Source organism: Rissa tridactyla, chromosome 3 (genome assembly GCF_028500815.1).
Source record: "Rissa tridactyla isolate bRisTri1 chromosome 3, bRisTri1.patW.cur.20221130, whole genome shotgun sequence".
Lineage (NCBI taxonomy): Eukaryota > Metazoa > Chordata > Aves > Charadriiformes > Laridae > Rissa > Rissa tridactyla.
In genome coordinates, this window is record NC_071468.1 from 52,883,203 (window position 1) to 52,900,229 (window position 17,027).

Below are 17,027 nucleotides of genomic sequence, written 5' to 3' on the forward strand. Positions count from 1 at the left end.
CTCTCATTGGATGCTGTCTGTATAAATGAGTCATTTGATTTTGTTGCCCTGTGTGTTTGATGCTTTTTTGTGCCTACTCAGTAAGAACGAAAAATCGTGATGCAAAAGACCAGTTTCTGTTGTTTGCTGCAGATGTGCCTGTTCAGGTTCCCCTGTCAGAGGAGTGCTATCGAGGCAAAGGCCAGAGTTATCGTGGCACAACTTCTACCACCGTATCGGGAAAGAAATGCCAGGCCTGGAACTCCATGTTCCCACACCGGCATGAAAAAACCCCAGACAGGTTCCCAAATGCGTATGTTTATCTCATCTTCTCTTGCTTTATCTGACAATGACCATTATTGATTGTATTATCTTTGCACATCTATGCTTTAAAACACTGCCAGGGAATGAATCTATAGAGGAGAATTTTTCCAAGATGTGGAAACATTTTCTGCTAGTCTCATTTTTAAAAACTGTGTTTTCTTGTTATTTAAATTTTGAGTAAAATATAGCTGTGTCTCTTTAGTCTTAATTCTGAGCTTCTGTAACCAACGTCTGCTGAAATATGCATTTTGTTTATGAATTTGAGACCTTTGTGGTGGCCTTTCTACTTATTTCATCAGGGAAGAACACAGAATTTATGCTGCAAAACACACAGTGAGATAGGTTAGAGCTACCTTTTAAATGTTCTATGTAGTTGGAATTGGGCACCGAGAATTGCATACACTGAATTTTCCACCTTAATTTGTCTTCTTTAGACTAATAAAACTGGACTAGTATGACTTAGAGAGCTAATCATAATTGAGAATGTGCCAATTGTTAAGAAGGGTAGAAAGGCAACAAGATGACAATTGCTAGAAAATCCATCATTGCTTAGTGGATTACAAGTATAGGCAGGAAGGTTGATACTTTTCTGGTTTTTTGCCTTTTTTATGATGTCACCCTAAATAAATTACTTTGGAAATTTTCAGTCATATTTTGGCATCAAAAATACTGATGTATTGAAACTGGAACATCCTCAGAGGGGATACTGTCTTTCACAAGCATCTAAAAAAATTGAAATCAAGCTGTGAAAATATGGAATTAATGTGTTCTGACATATTCAGAAAAAAACATTTATTTTTTTTTAATTCTGTGACTGTGTTGTGATTCAAGATGGGGAAATACTGCAACTCTGCAATTTATCGAAGACATAAATTCTGCTTCCCCATGCCTCAGCAAGCACAGGCAGGGGAGTGCTCCCATTGAATTCAGTAGAAGTGGTGTGGTTTTTCTGGGTGTGGTGGTGATCATTTGCATAAATATTTATTTGCCATTCTTCTGAATATGAGAAAGAACCCTTTGACATTTAAAAATAAAAATTTTGAAAAAACATAATTGCCCACCAATAGTATGGATCTTCCTGAATATTTATTGCTAATTCACACATTCACACAATTGTGTATGCTTATGTGTATGCACTTAGAAATTAAATTATTGGCATATCAGACATTTATTTAGCTACTCAGAGCATTGGTATATTACCGTCAGAATTTAAGCCAGTAGTTGAATTATGGTTCCTTATGCATAAATATATTCATGGCCCTGAATTCACTCCACTCAAATCACAGCCATAAATGTGTTTGCTGGTAATAAGATACCTGGCAATAAGTAAAAACTTAATAAATGTATTTGTCTCTACATAGTACACGCCCACATCTTTTTGGCAAGATATTCCTATGATTACTTTCAGTCTTATGCAGCTTGACTACTGTACTTGTTTTTGCAGGGATTTGAGGGAAAACTATTGTAGAAACCCAGATGGAGATAACAGCCCATGGTGTTTTACCACTGACCCCAGCATGACTTGGGAGTACTGCAATCTCAAGAGGTGTGATGATCATACACAAGAGCCCGCACCAAATGACCCCCCTGCAAGGGTGGCACAAAATGTTGGCCTGACTACACCCACCACATCTGGTAACAGCTGGCTATAAGTGTCACCTCCTGTAGAGTCTGTGGGTAAAGGAAATAGTAATCTATCAAAATTATTCTTAAGTAAGGCTGCAACATAATGGTCACATCCCTCCTCCAGCTTTCAGATCTGTACTGTTGAATTCTGCAGCAAGGACTCTTTAGTCAGTTCATATCCTGTAGCCTCTATCATTTTACAGTGCGTTCTTTAGGCTTTTTCTTTTAGGGGAAAAAGAGGAAAACAGACAAAATTTCTAGTGTTTCTGTATCTGTTTCATGACCCTGGTGAATGTTGTCGTTATAGGAATTTTGCTTGTGCTGTGCTTTATGTTTTCAGAAGGTTGACCTTAGCTTGTTGTATTGCTCATGGGCAACCATGTTTTGCAAAATGTATGCACAAAGGAAACAAGTTTTTGCTCTATCCTGCTTCGCTGCTTCTTTAATTAATAGTCCATGTTGGTCAAAGTGGTGTGACTTTTCTGAATGTATGGTAGAGCTTTCCATGGATTATTTACTTTGCAGGGGAAGGTGGCAGAGCTGAATAAAAGATACATTCCTAAATGGAGCTGTGCACTCTTGTGTGCAGCAGAAGAAAGTACCTGAAGCGATGCCCTTCGAAGCAAAAATTGCTGTTTCAGTCTAAGGGGCTGCTAACTCTGAAATAGGCAACTCTCATGGAAGGTGCTTACTGATACCAGTTTAGCAATAATCTTGAGGTCTTTTCAGATATTTGCAATATGTTACAGAAAATGTTTAGCCTGAAGTTCCTTGAATTTTTTTTCCAATTCAGTTACTCTGTACATCCAGAAAGAGATCACATCATAAGGTACACTTTTGTCTGTCTTTCTGCTGCAGACACTAGAGCGTGTGCAAATCCTAAAGATACTTAATCTGCCTTGTTTCTGCTTACCACCAATGCATACAGATTCAGCAGCTAACATAATTTCCTCTTTTTTCACAGACTGTATTAATGGTAACGGTAAAGACTATCGTGGCACAGTGGCAAAAACTGCAAGGGGCAGGACTTGTCAAGAGTGGAGTTCCCAGAAACCTCATAGCCACAAATATTTCACTCCTGTGACTCATCCAAGAGCAGGCCTGGATAAAAATGTAAATAGCTGCTAATGTCATTGGTCTCATTGAACATTGTCTCCGTTCTCCATAACCCCTCAGCCCCTCAGTAAACACTTCATGTTCAGTCTTTATAGACCAGGTTAAGTGTATCTGGAAGTCATCACATTGACAGTCCAGACCTATAATAGTATTAAAGAGGGATTTTCCTGGTCTCTTCCTACTTGAAGCGCAGCTGTACACCATGGGGTTGATGCTGAGAGGCAAGCAGCACAAAAGAAGTCATACAGGGCTACTCTGATTTCTGCAACCCCCAAAGTGATGCCTTTTGCTGTTTGACACAAACTAAGCAGGCTTCTGGCAAATTCTCGGAGCTGATCTAACTTGCTTTCCCTGACTTTAGGGGAAGAAGGATTAGGCCAACAATAAATGTCTAGTGCAAAGTACTTAGTCATCTTATGTCAACCTTTACTTCTCATGAGGTCTTAAAAAGCACTGGAGCTAGGTTCACTCTTGGATGAAGAAAATGATAGCAATTTTATCATGTTTTTCTAATTTCACCTAATGGTTTTGAGATACATGAAAGAAAGAAGAAAAATAGAAAGCATTTAACATCCAGTGGAAAAGTAGTTAAGGGAAGTTTAACACTTTTAAAAACATGCACTTCTTCATTCTGTGGCTAACATATGGACTCTTCATTCTTTGTTTTTGTAATTATTACAGTATTGCAGGAATCCTGATGGAGATGTAAATGGTGTTTGGTGCTTCACAACAGACCCGGAAAAAAAATGGGAGTACTGTGAAATCCCACGCTGCTGTAATTATTCTTAAAGACTTTTCTGTCCTCCCTTTCTACAACTTGTTATGATAGTTGCAAAACATTTTCAATCCAACCATAAAAATCTGCAGTAGGCAGTAGCTTTAGATCTGAATTTAGGTCTGTATGGAAGTTTGACACAATCAGGCACCTGTAACAGTCAGCCAAAGTTTAGATAACCTGGTGTTCAGAATCATCAGTAAGATTTCATAGATAACAATCTGTGTGCTCTTTATCATCAGTGAAGCTAAGGACTCAGAGCTGCTAGCTGAATTTGAAATATCCAGTGAAGCTGTGAAGAGAGGTAGTCCTTCCCTGGGCTCCTCAAACACAGGAGAGGATTTCTTTGATGTGCATGCTAGTCTTTCCATGCATTTTGTGACAGGACTAATGCCTCGAACCTGCTCATACACTTTTCCTGTTAGTTAGGAGTGCCAGAAATGACATCCTTTGAAACCCTTTTCACCCTCTGCTGGCTTAATTTTTATTCTGATATCGATGTTAAAATAGTCTGTCCCTAGATATTTTGCCTTTCTTTTGGGGCAGAGAGTGAATTTGGTCCAGAGTGTTTTATGCAGATTTCCTTTTTTTATCTTTTTCTATTTTGGGATAGTAATCAGTACACTGAGCAAGTGTAGTGTTTGCTGAAAAATTCAGCAGTGAAAAGATTTTACCTTCTATGGTGCCCTGGCAGCAGGCATCAATAACAGCTGTAATGTACTGGGAGTGCTCATTTGCTTTGCTTTTCCCTTCCTTGCCTGTATTTTGTACAGATTGTTATATTTTTTTAGTATAAATGACAGGGATGTGGAAATTCTATTTCTTCTTTGTCTCATGTATTATTTTTACTACAGTAACATCTAGAAGCCAGGTCCCTGCTCTATTGGACAATGTAGCAATACAAAATAGTGAAGAGTGGTCACTCCCTCAGTGGCATATGATATTCTTCATGCTGGCCATCTGATCTGTTCCTCTAAGCAGCAATGCATTGTGATTGTACACATTAATTTTGCCAACCAGACCTAAGAGTTGCACAGGCAAAAAGAATAAGGAATGGTATACGAACAACACATGCCACAGCTGTAAAAACCTCTCCCTGGAACTGATGTGGCGGAGCTTCACTTTGAGATCTGATCTCCTTTCAAAATGGCCTTTGAATACTAGATTTTTAAATTAAAGTATAGGGGAATCTTACATTCTCTTGCCTTTGATTTCCTTATTAGTTGTCTCATACTGGAACTAACAAATTTAACATCCATAGCACTATATGCAGCTCTGGAAAGTGTTACTTGGGTCCTTACCCAAAAATCAATTGATTTTAAAAAAGTTAAAAAAGAGAGATTTGGGTTAACAAGAAAGTAGAATGAGCAGTGTGAAGGGAAAAGTGGACTATTTTATGACGAAGGGACAGATACAGTTTTATTTATAATCTAGGAATTGGTTTGAACTCAACCAAGGTATAGACTGTAATGTTTTGAAGAACTTAGAAATTGTTATTATATTGAATTGCTCTGGGCAATAAACTCTTCCACTTCCTTTAGCGCTTCTTTCCCTTCAACTTCCCTAGAGATTTTCTTTTGGGGAGAGCTAGGTGTTCATCATAGTTTTACTTGTGTTATCTGACCACATCCAAATACTTGACATAGCTGACAATTTTTCCAGGTAAATTAATATTTTGTTATGTCGAATGTGATATATTAGCCCCAGGTTTAAATGCTCAAAGTAATGATTATGTAATGGAGTCTAAAGGCTCTGGTTCTTTCCTTAGTTTCTATTAACAAAGGTAAAGAATGAAAGCCTAAGGAAGATTAAAAAAATATCTTATTCCTTTCTCTTTTCATCCAATTCCACTGTGGATGGCATTAAAGAACTACTTTAAAATTCGTCATTGTAGCTTTTTTTATTCCGTAGCTTCTTCTGAACATGACTGTGGAAAAGTCCCAATGAGGAGTGAGCGAGCTTGTGAGCAATATAGCATGTGTGACGCATCTCCAGGGTCTTGGCCTTGGCACGTCAGTCTCAGGACGAGGTACTGGTATTCCAGACTGTTTCACCATCCAAGAGCACCAGGGTTTCGCAGGGAACAGGTGTTAGAAAGAGACTGGCAGGAAACAATGCATATGCTTCTGGAGACTGCTCTGGGCTTCTATATAAAATGCCTTAGCATGGAAATGAAACTTTTTTTTTTTTTTTTTTTAAATCATAATGCCCACAGATAGCTACTTATTGGGTCATTAACCCCAAACTCCCCACTTTCTCCTGAATCTCTAGAGGGCAAACTTGAGCTGCAGCCATTAAGTACACCTTTATTTACTGAAATGGGGAAGGAATAATTTCCATTGAGGATATTGACAGTTAATTGCATTCTGCGGTGGGGGATTTAAGCCTAGGAAAATAGACACCAACCTGCAATGTGTATGAATGGATTTTGATCATCCCTTCTTACACAGAATCCAATCTGGTTCAAATGTAAATTGATGCTGTGACCAGTCTAGTCGTGTTAGAAGACATAGGAAGGCCATCATCTCTCAGTATAAAAAAACAATTATGCATAACATTTCCACAGTCACAGTGAGAGTAGCTGAGCAGGAGGTGAAGAAATGCTTACAGAAAGGTTAATGAAAATGTATGTAGAGTTGTTGAAAGTCACCATAATAAATATTATCCCAAGAAAAGTTAAAAGTTCATAGTAAGGTTTATCTAAAGAACTCGTCCAAAGCAATCCCACAAATCAGAGGGATCTATCCTTTTATTAATTGCTCATCAGTACAAACCCATTACATCACAAGTGAAATTGTTAGGAAATATAATTATTTTTATTAAATTCCTGAAAGCAAGAGTGCTCTTCTGCAATATTTTCACCTGGGTGTCAAGTTTCTTTTCATGTCTTTCATGTTCTGGAGCAAATGAAGTTTGTCCTTTGAAAATCTGCATTTGATTTCTCTTGGCATTAACAAACTGACTGGTAAAAGGTTTGAATAAGGGCCATATTGCTAGTTTGCTGGTATTTCCCATTGTACACAGCATAGACAGTGAAGAATTGACTATGCAGTCTTAAATTAATGTGATTGTCTTCTCTATTCTAGTACCAATGTGCACCATTGTGCTGGCACTCTGATACATCCACAGTGGGTCCTTACTGCAGCTCAGTGCTTGCAAGAGTGAGTATCTGCTGAAACTTGTTACAGGCGTGTCCTAAAGCCATATGAGGAAATCAACAGAGGAGCAAGATGTACCCAATAAGGCACTTTCTTTACTCCTTATTTCCTGTCTTTCTTGCCAGCAAGCTGATTTGTATCTTCTGTTTCCGTCTCAGTCAAACAGCAGCAGAGCACAACAGAGGTTACTTTTGTCCTCTGCCCTCTCCCCCACCTCAAAACATGCCAAAAAGAGTGCTAATGCTGTGCTGGTGCTAATTGCACTTGGAAAACCTGTGGCTAGCAGCTAACCCTTAGGGCTTTAGGACTTGTGAACACTGCAAGAAGGTGCCACATTATTTACAGCCCATGGGATTTTTCACCGTCATAAAAATCAAACTGTTAAAAAAAAGCCACATTTTCCGTCTCCCCAAGAATAAATGTGGACATCTATGGTCAGAAGCAGCGGTCTGACGGTCTGACCATCTTGTTAATTGCAATTCTCCAAGGAAATCACTGAATTTTGTAAGAATGACACTCTTGATTACAAATATGGGTGTATAACCTTGCTATTGTAATTTCTTCCAGGTCAACTGAGCCTTCTTCCTACAGGGTGTTTCTTGGGATACAGAATCTCAATGCAGCAGAGTCATCTCTGCAAATCCAAAGTGTTCAGAAAGTATTAAAGGAACCAAGTGGAGCAGACGTTGCTTTGCTGAAGTTGAACAGGTACCATTTCAGTCCAAGTTTTCCATTCCTAACACCTTTACTCTGAAGGCGTGTTAGCTTAGCCTGGAGTTAGCTCTCAGGCGTGGTTGTGGGATGGTATGAGAGAGTGTGAGAGTCTCTTCAAGTGTTAGCATAGGCATCTGTGCAAGGGTAAACCCTGAGCACCTCTCCTGCCGAATGCCCCCACTGGCAGAAGCCACGTGAGCTTCTTAACACAGTTTAGGAAGGGCAAGGACCAGTTAGGATGGGAGGGATTGCCACCCACTAAGTGGCAGGTCCACTGAAGCAGGGAGGGTGGAGGCAAACTGAAGTGGAGTTGTGTCTGGAGCTTGAAGGTTTTTCCTGCTCAGCCCTGAGGGTTGTGAGCTCCAACTGCGGTTTGGGCCAGGAAGCACCACAGCTTCTGCATAGAGCAAATAGTTTCCCTGGCAATGCAGTGGCAAAAACCTGCCAGTTTCCTTGGCAGTGCTCCAGGACAGGCCACATCCATGTTCCATGAGCTACAGACTTTTCCAACAACTCAATAAAACCAGATCCTGCTTGTGATACAGTGAAAAGTCCTGTGCATAACTGTTATTGCCTGAAGCCCTCTTTTGTATCTTGCTTAGATGTCTGAGCAGTCTGCTCTGAAGTGCGTGCAGTTATTTCAATGTTATTTGTTCCCTTTTGGAATGCTCCTGAAACTTTTCTACTTACTCATTGGTTTCCCTCTTATTCTTACACTCACCACACATGGATTAAAGAACATGTAAAGCTCATGTTTGACTTGAAAGGACATTTCTTTTCAAAAACTCACCATACAGCTTTAATGAACTTCGAACAATTTCACTTAAATTTCAACTCTCATTCTCTGGTGCTTTATTATCAAAATCCCACTGACTTCAGTTGAGTAGAAGGAACTCATGCTCCCCCAGTTTTACTCTTGCCTAGTGCTTGTAACTATGTCATTCAGTTCCTCTTCATTGGGTGCTCTATGCACATTTTCACTGTAGACACATGCATACTATAGCACTGTAGTCAGTTTTGCATCAGTAGCACTCACCATCTGAACACATTCTGCATGGGAGATGCCATAAGTAGCAGATATGAACATCATATCCCTCAGTTTCTGGCTTAGATCAACTTTGCTTGTTTTCAACTTCATTAAATTCCTTCTTTACATTTGTCTTCAGCTTTCTTTGTGGTCCTTATTATTTCCAAATCTTCACTGTCTGTTCATAAAACAGATCACTCAAGAAACTTTGATATGAGAAGATTGGTTGCTACTCCTATACCTGCATTTTGTGGCAATAGACAAGACTTGTCAGAGAACTGATGCAGGTGTACGAAGATCTTGACTGAAATCATCCCAAAGGAGGGCTGATCTATTGAGGAGGACTACTGATTTCAGTAGAAGTCTAGTCCCAGGTGAATTATGTGCCATGCTCTTGAGCAGATGTGTGCTGTCTAGGACTTCATACTTCCATTTCAATGTCATGTCATCTGTATTCTGGTATATCTTCTGAGGTCTTGTTCCCTGCTTTCCTGTTCATTTACCTACCCAGATACCAGAGGCCTCTGAGAAGGTGCCAGTGTCGACCCAGTGTTCATTGCAATCCCGTTTGAAGGCCAGTTCCTTGTGTGCCAACAACTTTTTTAGGTGTCTCATCTTAAGACAAATGTACAATTTCCTTGGTGCAGAATAGGAGCACAGGTAGAAACAAAGTTAACTTCTTGGTGTTGGGGAAGCAGAAGCTGCAATATTCTATTGCCGCTGTTCAAAAATGTTTCCCTGTCATGCCAGCAGGCCAGAGTTGCTGTGAGGGCCATAATACCGGTGGAATTAGACCTGAGGTGTTAAATACACCCTTGAAGATAAAAGTCCTAGAAGAACAGTACTAGAAACCTGGAAACCAAGAAAACCCCCCACCAATCTGAGCTGTCTCACTTTAATCTCCTCTTGTCTATCAATTTTCAGGAATTCTTTTGACAAAAATAGACTTTATTGAGAAATGAATTAACTAGTTTTGGAAGCTGTAGAACTGGTTTCTCTTCTTATAGGGAAAATAACTCATGCAGGATTAATTTCATGGAACCATGTGAGAGTGGAGATTTGAGATCACCATCTTGGACTTCAGAGGGCTGGAGGACAGAGTTCAAAGTAATGGTGATGGCATTAGCACAGCTGTAGTTTCAGCACAGGAGCTGGTTAGCATCTCCTACCCTTCTGGACTGCTGCATTCATGTTTCATTCAGATTTCTGTGTTGGAGAGATCTTTATTTTAAGATGGGTCAAGGTCAGTTCCCTTTGATCTCAATCTCTTGAATTTTATTGGGGCTTATGGCCCTGGCATGGCCTGATTAGGGGGATTTGTTAGTTCCCTTTAATTGGACATTGAAGATCTCACTAGCTATCACATGACATACTTTGAAAATCATTCTGGGCCTGAAAAGAGATTATAAGGTTCATTTTACCCTGTCTGAACACCTGGAGTTCATTCAGGTCCTTTTACTTTCTTTCACAATTAGAACTAACCTTCACAGGGTAGGTTCCTGACAGTGGTAGATCTTATTTAACAGCTTGTTCAGACATACTTTCACTGTACCAAAACTGTTTGCACTTGTCTGACTCCTAGGGCGATATACCTTCCAGAAGCCACCTCATCTTTTCACATCTACACCTGAAAGTCAATAAGGGATCAGACAGTCCAAAGCAAAGACCTCCCTATGCAAAGTTTTCATCTTCTGCAGAACTGCTTCCCAGGGCACTGTCCACTCCATATCAAGCTTTATTCCGGTGCTGAAGCCTCCAGGCACAATGTTGTGATGAGGAAGAGTTTTATTTTGATATTTACTTTATTGAGATGCTGGACTTAGTAATGCTTGAGGTACTGCATGATGTCACCTGCAGTTGTGTCACCTTTGTAACCAGGAATTTTCTGCAACTTTAGCTACGTCTGCTTATTTACTCATTCATCTATCCTTCCCTCCTCCTGTGAAGTCTCTGAAAATGTCCACGACCTCTGAGGCAGGAAAGATTTGAGAGAAGTCAAGCTCACACTACCTGCAAGGATTGCTAGGGACTGGGTTTGGGCTTGTGCATGTTTCTATACACACCATAGGGGTAACCAAAGATCAGTGCTCTAGCACTATGCTACAAACACACTCTCACTGTGACTGTGTGCAGAAACACATCCAACAGACTTTCAGTTGCTGTAAGTAACTTTTTTTTCCGCTAAGCGACAAAGTACCATTTTACAACCATCTGTACAGTCTTAAGGCACCATCAGCTTCTCTGCCCTTCCCCACGCCATTTCCGTGCAGAGCCTACTGAGTATGAAGACTGAACAAGCTGATGGTAACTTTTCTAAGGATCTTTTAATTTTTCTTTCTTTGTTTTCCAGTCCTGTAACAATTACTGACCATGTAAAACCAGTTTGTTTGCCTGAAACCAGTCTGATGGTAGAAAGAAACGCAGTATGTTTTCTAACTGCCTGGGGAAAAATAAGAGGTAATGCATATTTGGTGTGGTTGAAAACTTAGGCAGGTTTCCAAATCCTAAACCAAAATATGTGCACTGGTGGGACCTGAAAAACACATTTTTCTTAAGATTTACCTAAGTCAGAGGTCACCAAGCAACATTATTCTTTTTATTTCTTTCTCTCAGACCTTGATTTTTCCCCCTCATTGCTCACATAAACTGAACTCCTTGACAAGAGGAAAGAAAAAGAAGAATCAGACTTTAGCACCTTTTATCTCTGTCTGTTTTGGTCTTTCTTCAGCTTAGGTATACACTGTATTTGCACAAATAAGGACAATACTCAAATAATGCCCTTGCCTTTAATTTTGATCTTCAGGTATACATTTTTTGGACACCTAAATGAAGCTTGCACTTGCCTTTCTGTAGTCTAAACATTACTGTCTGCATAGACTTCTGCAGGGACCTACATTCACTCCAGACCAACAGGATGTATGGGCAAGCACCAGCCTTAAGACCTTGTATTTGAGATAAGATGGCATCTCAGGAACTGTGAAGCCTTTGAGTCAGAGCTTGCTCAAATACAGCCACCTTTGGGGCACAGACAAAATCAATTCTAGCTGAAGGTTTTTAATGTCAGTAAAACTCTTACCTGAATTTTGTTCACAGTCTAGCATTAAAAACCAACCTATGTGGTCTCCTGCTGCCCAACTCTCACTCCACCAATGCTGAAGGTTGAGAATACCCAGCCCTCTTTGACCCGCTTTTGCTGCAGCAGGAGGCAATTCCTCATCCCCACGGCTTCCAGCAGTGGTGCTGGCATCTGCCCTTATTCAGTCCCAGCTCCCATGTACACGCTTTTAGCCTTGCTGGGCTACATGCAAGGGATGCCCTTCCCACCCCATTTGCCAGACAGCATCTTGTTAACACTCTGCCTGTAAAACCAAGCCAATGGATTTTTCTTTGAGTGCGCAACCACAGATTAAAAAAAAAAAAAAAGTATGAACAGAACATGTCCCTGTCTCTGAGTTTCACCATAAAAACCTTCCACAGAGACTGCAGTACCTTTTTCCCCTTCCTGTGTCATTTAGCTACAAAATCGATGCTATGAAAATCACTCTACTATTAGTGTAACTCATCATCATTATCAGGAAACACTTTTCTCCAGCATAGGCAGTATTTACTGGCTTTCCTCTCACCTTTTTTTCACCTTTCTTACCTTGCCATTTTTCCTTCTTTGTTCAACTTGCCACAAGGTGGCAGCTGCTTCCTATATTCTAGTGATCACAGCCACAAAAAAAAGGGTACAGGCGAGATTTCTTCCGGAAGTGCATTAGGATGGAAAAATCAACAGACCATTGCTGCATGTAGGCAGTGGGAAAGAGGGTCCTGCCACGTCATGCAACTAGTTCATGAAATCTGCATGGGAGGGGAGAAGAGCCAGAGCCGCACATCTAAATGAACTGTGTTTGGGGAAAATTCAACCTTGGCTTCGTGAAAATTCAACCTTAGCTTCAGGAAAATTCTCCTTATCTAGAAAAAACTATCCTTACGTTTGAAAGAGTTCAAATCACGTAAAGCAAATACCAGCTAGTGTTTTCCCCCCTAAACAAGCCTTTGCTACTGCACCATAATGAAAGCCTGTAAACTGGCTCTCTGGCTCAGAATACTAAGCGTCCGGTTTTATTTGTTTTGTAACACTTCGCAAAGAAGAATAACCTCTGCTTGTTGAGGGTAGGTATGACGCAAGTACAAAAAAGCTGAAAGATTTAATAAGGTCCTTCAAGGAGCTCAGAGACTATAATAGAGCTGGGGATGGATCCCAGACCTTTCACTCCTGAGGCTTCACTGGAGCACAATGCCCAGGCTACCGTTTATAACTGTTATATTTTCTTGGTTGTTCATAAAGGTACCGATACAGACAACAGATTAAAAGATGTTGAATTCCCCCTGCTTGAAAACAGAATATGTAATCGCCCTGAATTTCTGAATGGAAGTGTCAAAAATCATGAATTTTGTGGTGGATTTACTTTTGGAAGCATAGGTAACTGCCAGGTATGAATAATTTATCTTTGAGTGTAAGCAGGTCAAATGACAATTTGTACTTTCAAGGCTCAGAAGCAACTTCAACAATTCAAGGCTTCTGCATGAAGCATAAGAACTGAAGTATATGTAGTATTTTTTCTTCACTCATACAGTCAACCAGAACAGCAAGGAAATTGTATAGGGTAATTCCGCCTTCCTTTCAGGACTGCAGGCTGACATATCCTTCTCACAGTAGCCTAGTGTTGTGTATACCCCTTCTCACCTGAAATAAAGCCTGTGATATACTGCGTGGACTTTCCTTTGTTCCTAGAGACAGAGGGGAAATTAGTGACTGTTTCTGGTGCAGCTTGGAGCTGTACCCCATCTTTATTTAATCCCTTGATAACAAAGCTTGAAGTGCTTCCAGTTTTCTAATTTTCACAAGTAAACAAAAAGACTCATAAAATGTGATTTTCTTAATGGAGGATATCGTGTTGGGAGCTTTTCAATAAAAAGCTGGTAGCTACTTGGTGACAGAGTCATAAAGCAAATGCTGGTCTGTCTGAGCAGGTGTTCAAGACTGACGGTGCACATGATGTCTTTGAGAGTGCGGACAGTGCATTCACTGATAGGCATGTAAATCATGGACATAGGTATTCGTCTCCTGCCATGCCTGGATTTTAAGAAGCGGCATTATAAGAATTATATTCATTTTGTCGAGGACCAAGTAGCTCAGAGGATGCGGAAAATTGAGAAACTTCCTTTTTGTGTAATTGGCTTCACAGTGATCTGCAGATGTTCCCACGTCCATGATTGGTCTTTCTTCTTTGGACCAGAGGAATGGCCTGTATACTTGGAAAAAACTTTTTCCCCCCACTTTTTTACTCCAGCAGGTCTAATAAAACACTCTCCCTCTCTCTAAAGCCCTTGCCTCAGCCATATTTTGAGGCCTTCAGAGTTACCACAATATTATTCCTGCCAGTATTCTGATGTTTGCATGTCTAGTGTCTCCATCACTAAAGGAGTCACCTTATTCTCTTTTCTCCTCCCTAGGCTGAAGTCGGAGGACCTCTGGTTTGCCAAGATAAGGACAGATTTGTCCAATATGGGGTCACCTCTTGGGGACTGGACTGTACCCAGCCATCAAAGCCTGTTTTTGTCCGAATTCCTAGTTTTGTTTCTTGGATCAAGAATACAATGGTTGCCCACTGAAACTGGATGCAGGCTAGCTTTTCTGGAAAGCAGTTCCTGTGTCAGAAACAGCATTCCAAATATGGGTTTAAAATTGTAATAATTCATAAGAATCTTAAATAAATATCATTACTGGCTGAGCATAAGTAGTTATTGCAAAGTAATAGCCAAGTTGACCAATTGTTACTGTCTGTCAGTGTGTCTGTGTTGAGCCCAGGTAACCAGTCAACCATGTTGCGTGTGGCAGCAGCTGTAAGGTTCCTACTTCACCCCTCTCATTGGAGACGTTCTCCAACTCATCAAAGTGGCTTCCTCTTTGTTCAGACTCCTGCTTTTCCCCTCTGTACATGCAAGCAGCTGGCCTATCTCTGTGTACAAGGTCTTCCCTGTGCAAGAAACTTTATCCCAAATCAGGCGTGTCTCTCTCCTCATCACTGGCATCTGCTCCCCTTTCTGCTGCTGCTCCAGGAATAAGAAAGCAGCAACCAAATCCGGACACTGCCTTAGGTAAGAAAACACCAAGATGGGCTGTGCCTGTGCCGCCACAAGCCGGCCTGGTGGGGTTGCTTCTTCCTGGGGCTAATTCCCCCACTCTCACCACCCAAGCAGAGCTTTGTGCTGCACTGTGCAATCATCTCGCCTTCCTAGGTTTGCATGGGAAAAACAACTATCCCCTCTGGCAGGCAAAGCAGTGAGTTGAACGGCATATGGTGCGGTTAAGGTGTTTGTGATGCACTTGCACAGAAATCCTGCTTCCACTTGTGACACCAACAGTTCAGCCCTGACATCGAGTTCATGAATTAAAATAAACTATTCTTTCAGTTTATTTCCAGAAAAGGCAAGAATCATAGAATCATGGAATGGTTTGGGTTGGAAGGGACCTGAAAGATCACCTCGTTCCAACCCCCTGCCATGGGCAGGGACACCTCCCACTAGACCAGGCTGCTCAAAGCCCCATCCAGCCTGGCCTTGAACACTTCCAGGGATGGGGCATCCACAGCTTCTCTGGGCAACCTGTTCCAGTGCCTCACCACCCTCACAGTAAAAAATGTCTTCCTAATGTCTTCCCACTCTTTCCTGACAGCATCTTTTTCTTGGATTCCTTCCAGATCCTGAATATTTAATATATCTTCAAGCTCCTGCGCTCCTTCCATCCAGTCTGCCCTTGTTTGTGTACCCCCACAGCAACCAAAGGAAAAGGCCACCTTTTTAAAGGACATGGCCCTTAGCGTGAAGCTTCTCACACTGTCACAGACCTCTGTGCTCTGACCCAGAGGAGCTGGAGATGATGGTGAGTCTCTTCCACTTTGTTCTGTGTGATCAGCTGAACGTGTAACAGGCTGCTACAGGGGGAGCATGTTTCAGGCTACAATTGCTTCGGTGGCCTGTTGTTACCATTCACGTCACTTAATCAACTTGTGAGAAAGGGTTGGAGGAAAACCTGAAGCGTGAAACCGGAAACGGCTCCTTTTGCCCTGTCAGCAATATAATTCACTCTCCAGTTGCACAAGTTTTCTGCTCAAGCATAGTACTCAAGTGGGTCTCTCCCTAGTTCTGTGGTAATACAGCCCCAAAGGCTTTTCTTGAGTTGTATGCTCAGGGAACGTGGATGCTTTCAGGACCCGTTGAACACAATGTTTCCTGGAGTACATGAAAGGCTTGCTGCCATCTGGCACTTGCTTTTAATTCCCCATATACAGTTGTTTTTGCAAATTCTGCCAGTAGTGCTGTTCCTTCAAAAAACATTGGCACAAATTCTTTGTAATAACTGGCCAGACCCAGAAATTGTTCTGGTTTCTTTTGGCACTTGTAAGCCATTCCTCGGTGCCTGGAGGCTTTGCCTAGTGGATATTTCAGGTATTTGATACCGTCTTTTGCTGAACAGTGCCTGCTGGGGGTCTGCCAACCTAGGCGATACCGTTGCCTGCAGAGGTTTTGTAGAGTCTGCCTGTAATTCACAGATCGCAGTAGCACAGATGTGTGCAGCTGCATACTCCTCATGGAACCCAACAAACCCACACATTTGTCACTGAAATGCTGCTGCTGTTTCATGTAAACCAAAAGCTACTGTTCCTGGTTTCAAGGTTCAAAAAAGGCCATTCTCCTCGGACGCTCTTGTCAGAGTACCTCTCAATACTATTTGGTTAGATTTGGGGTGACTGTCAGTGTAGCTCTCCCTGGACACTCTAGTAAATATGACAATTTTCATGTCACTATGCATCACATTTGGAAATTACATGTCTTTCCCAGAAATCCATGTGATTCATTAGTAGTCCATCCTCTTGCTACAGGATGTTTTCAGGGGTTGAAGACTCTCTTTCACCTTTGCTTTGCAATATTCTTTGAATCTTCTTTGACTTGGTTACGCAGTTATTAAAGTCTTTCTTGGGTGTCATTTTGTGATTTGGGGATATTTTTTTTAGCTTTTATGAGAATACAGTCTGGAAATCCGCCATTATTTTCTCCAGGTGAGAAAATGGCTGTGGTTATAGCTGTTCTCTTGCAGCATGGGAATTCTTGATTTAATATCGATCATCTGTCCTGGTTTTGGCACGTAGTGATACACTACTTCTGCCAAAGCTTATTGCACTTTCCAGTCTTTTGGTGTGCTTAAATAATAAATATATTTTTATATTTACAGTGCAACTCATTACTACTAGGACTGTGT

At 41.1% G+C, this 17,027-nt stretch overlaps 1 protein-coding gene across 1 annotated transcript in view; it reads left to right on the top strand.

The window, feature by feature from the left end:
- The window catches only part of PLG (plasminogen), a 63,324-nt gene that overhangs the window by 15,504 nt on the left and 30,793 nt on the right, over positions 1-17,027 (top strand). The window contains exons 10-19 of the mRNA XM_054194858.1: positions 133-292; positions 1,748-1,938; positions 2,894-3,042; positions 3,727-3,820; positions 5,732-5,849; positions 6,907-6,981; positions 7,546-7,686; positions 11,070-11,176; positions 13,053-13,198; positions 14,222-14,371. Of these exons, the coding sequence (XP_054050833.1) occupies positions 133-292; positions 1,748-1,938; positions 2,894-3,042; positions 3,727-3,820; positions 5,732-5,849; positions 6,907-6,981; positions 7,546-7,686; positions 11,070-11,176; positions 13,053-13,198; positions 14,222-14,371 (1,331 nt within the window). The remainder of the gene's footprint in view (positions 1-132; positions 293-1,747; positions 1,939-2,893; positions 3,043-3,726; positions 3,821-5,731; positions 5,850-6,906; positions 6,982-7,545; positions 7,687-11,069; positions 11,177-13,052; positions 13,199-14,221; positions 14,372-17,027) is intronic.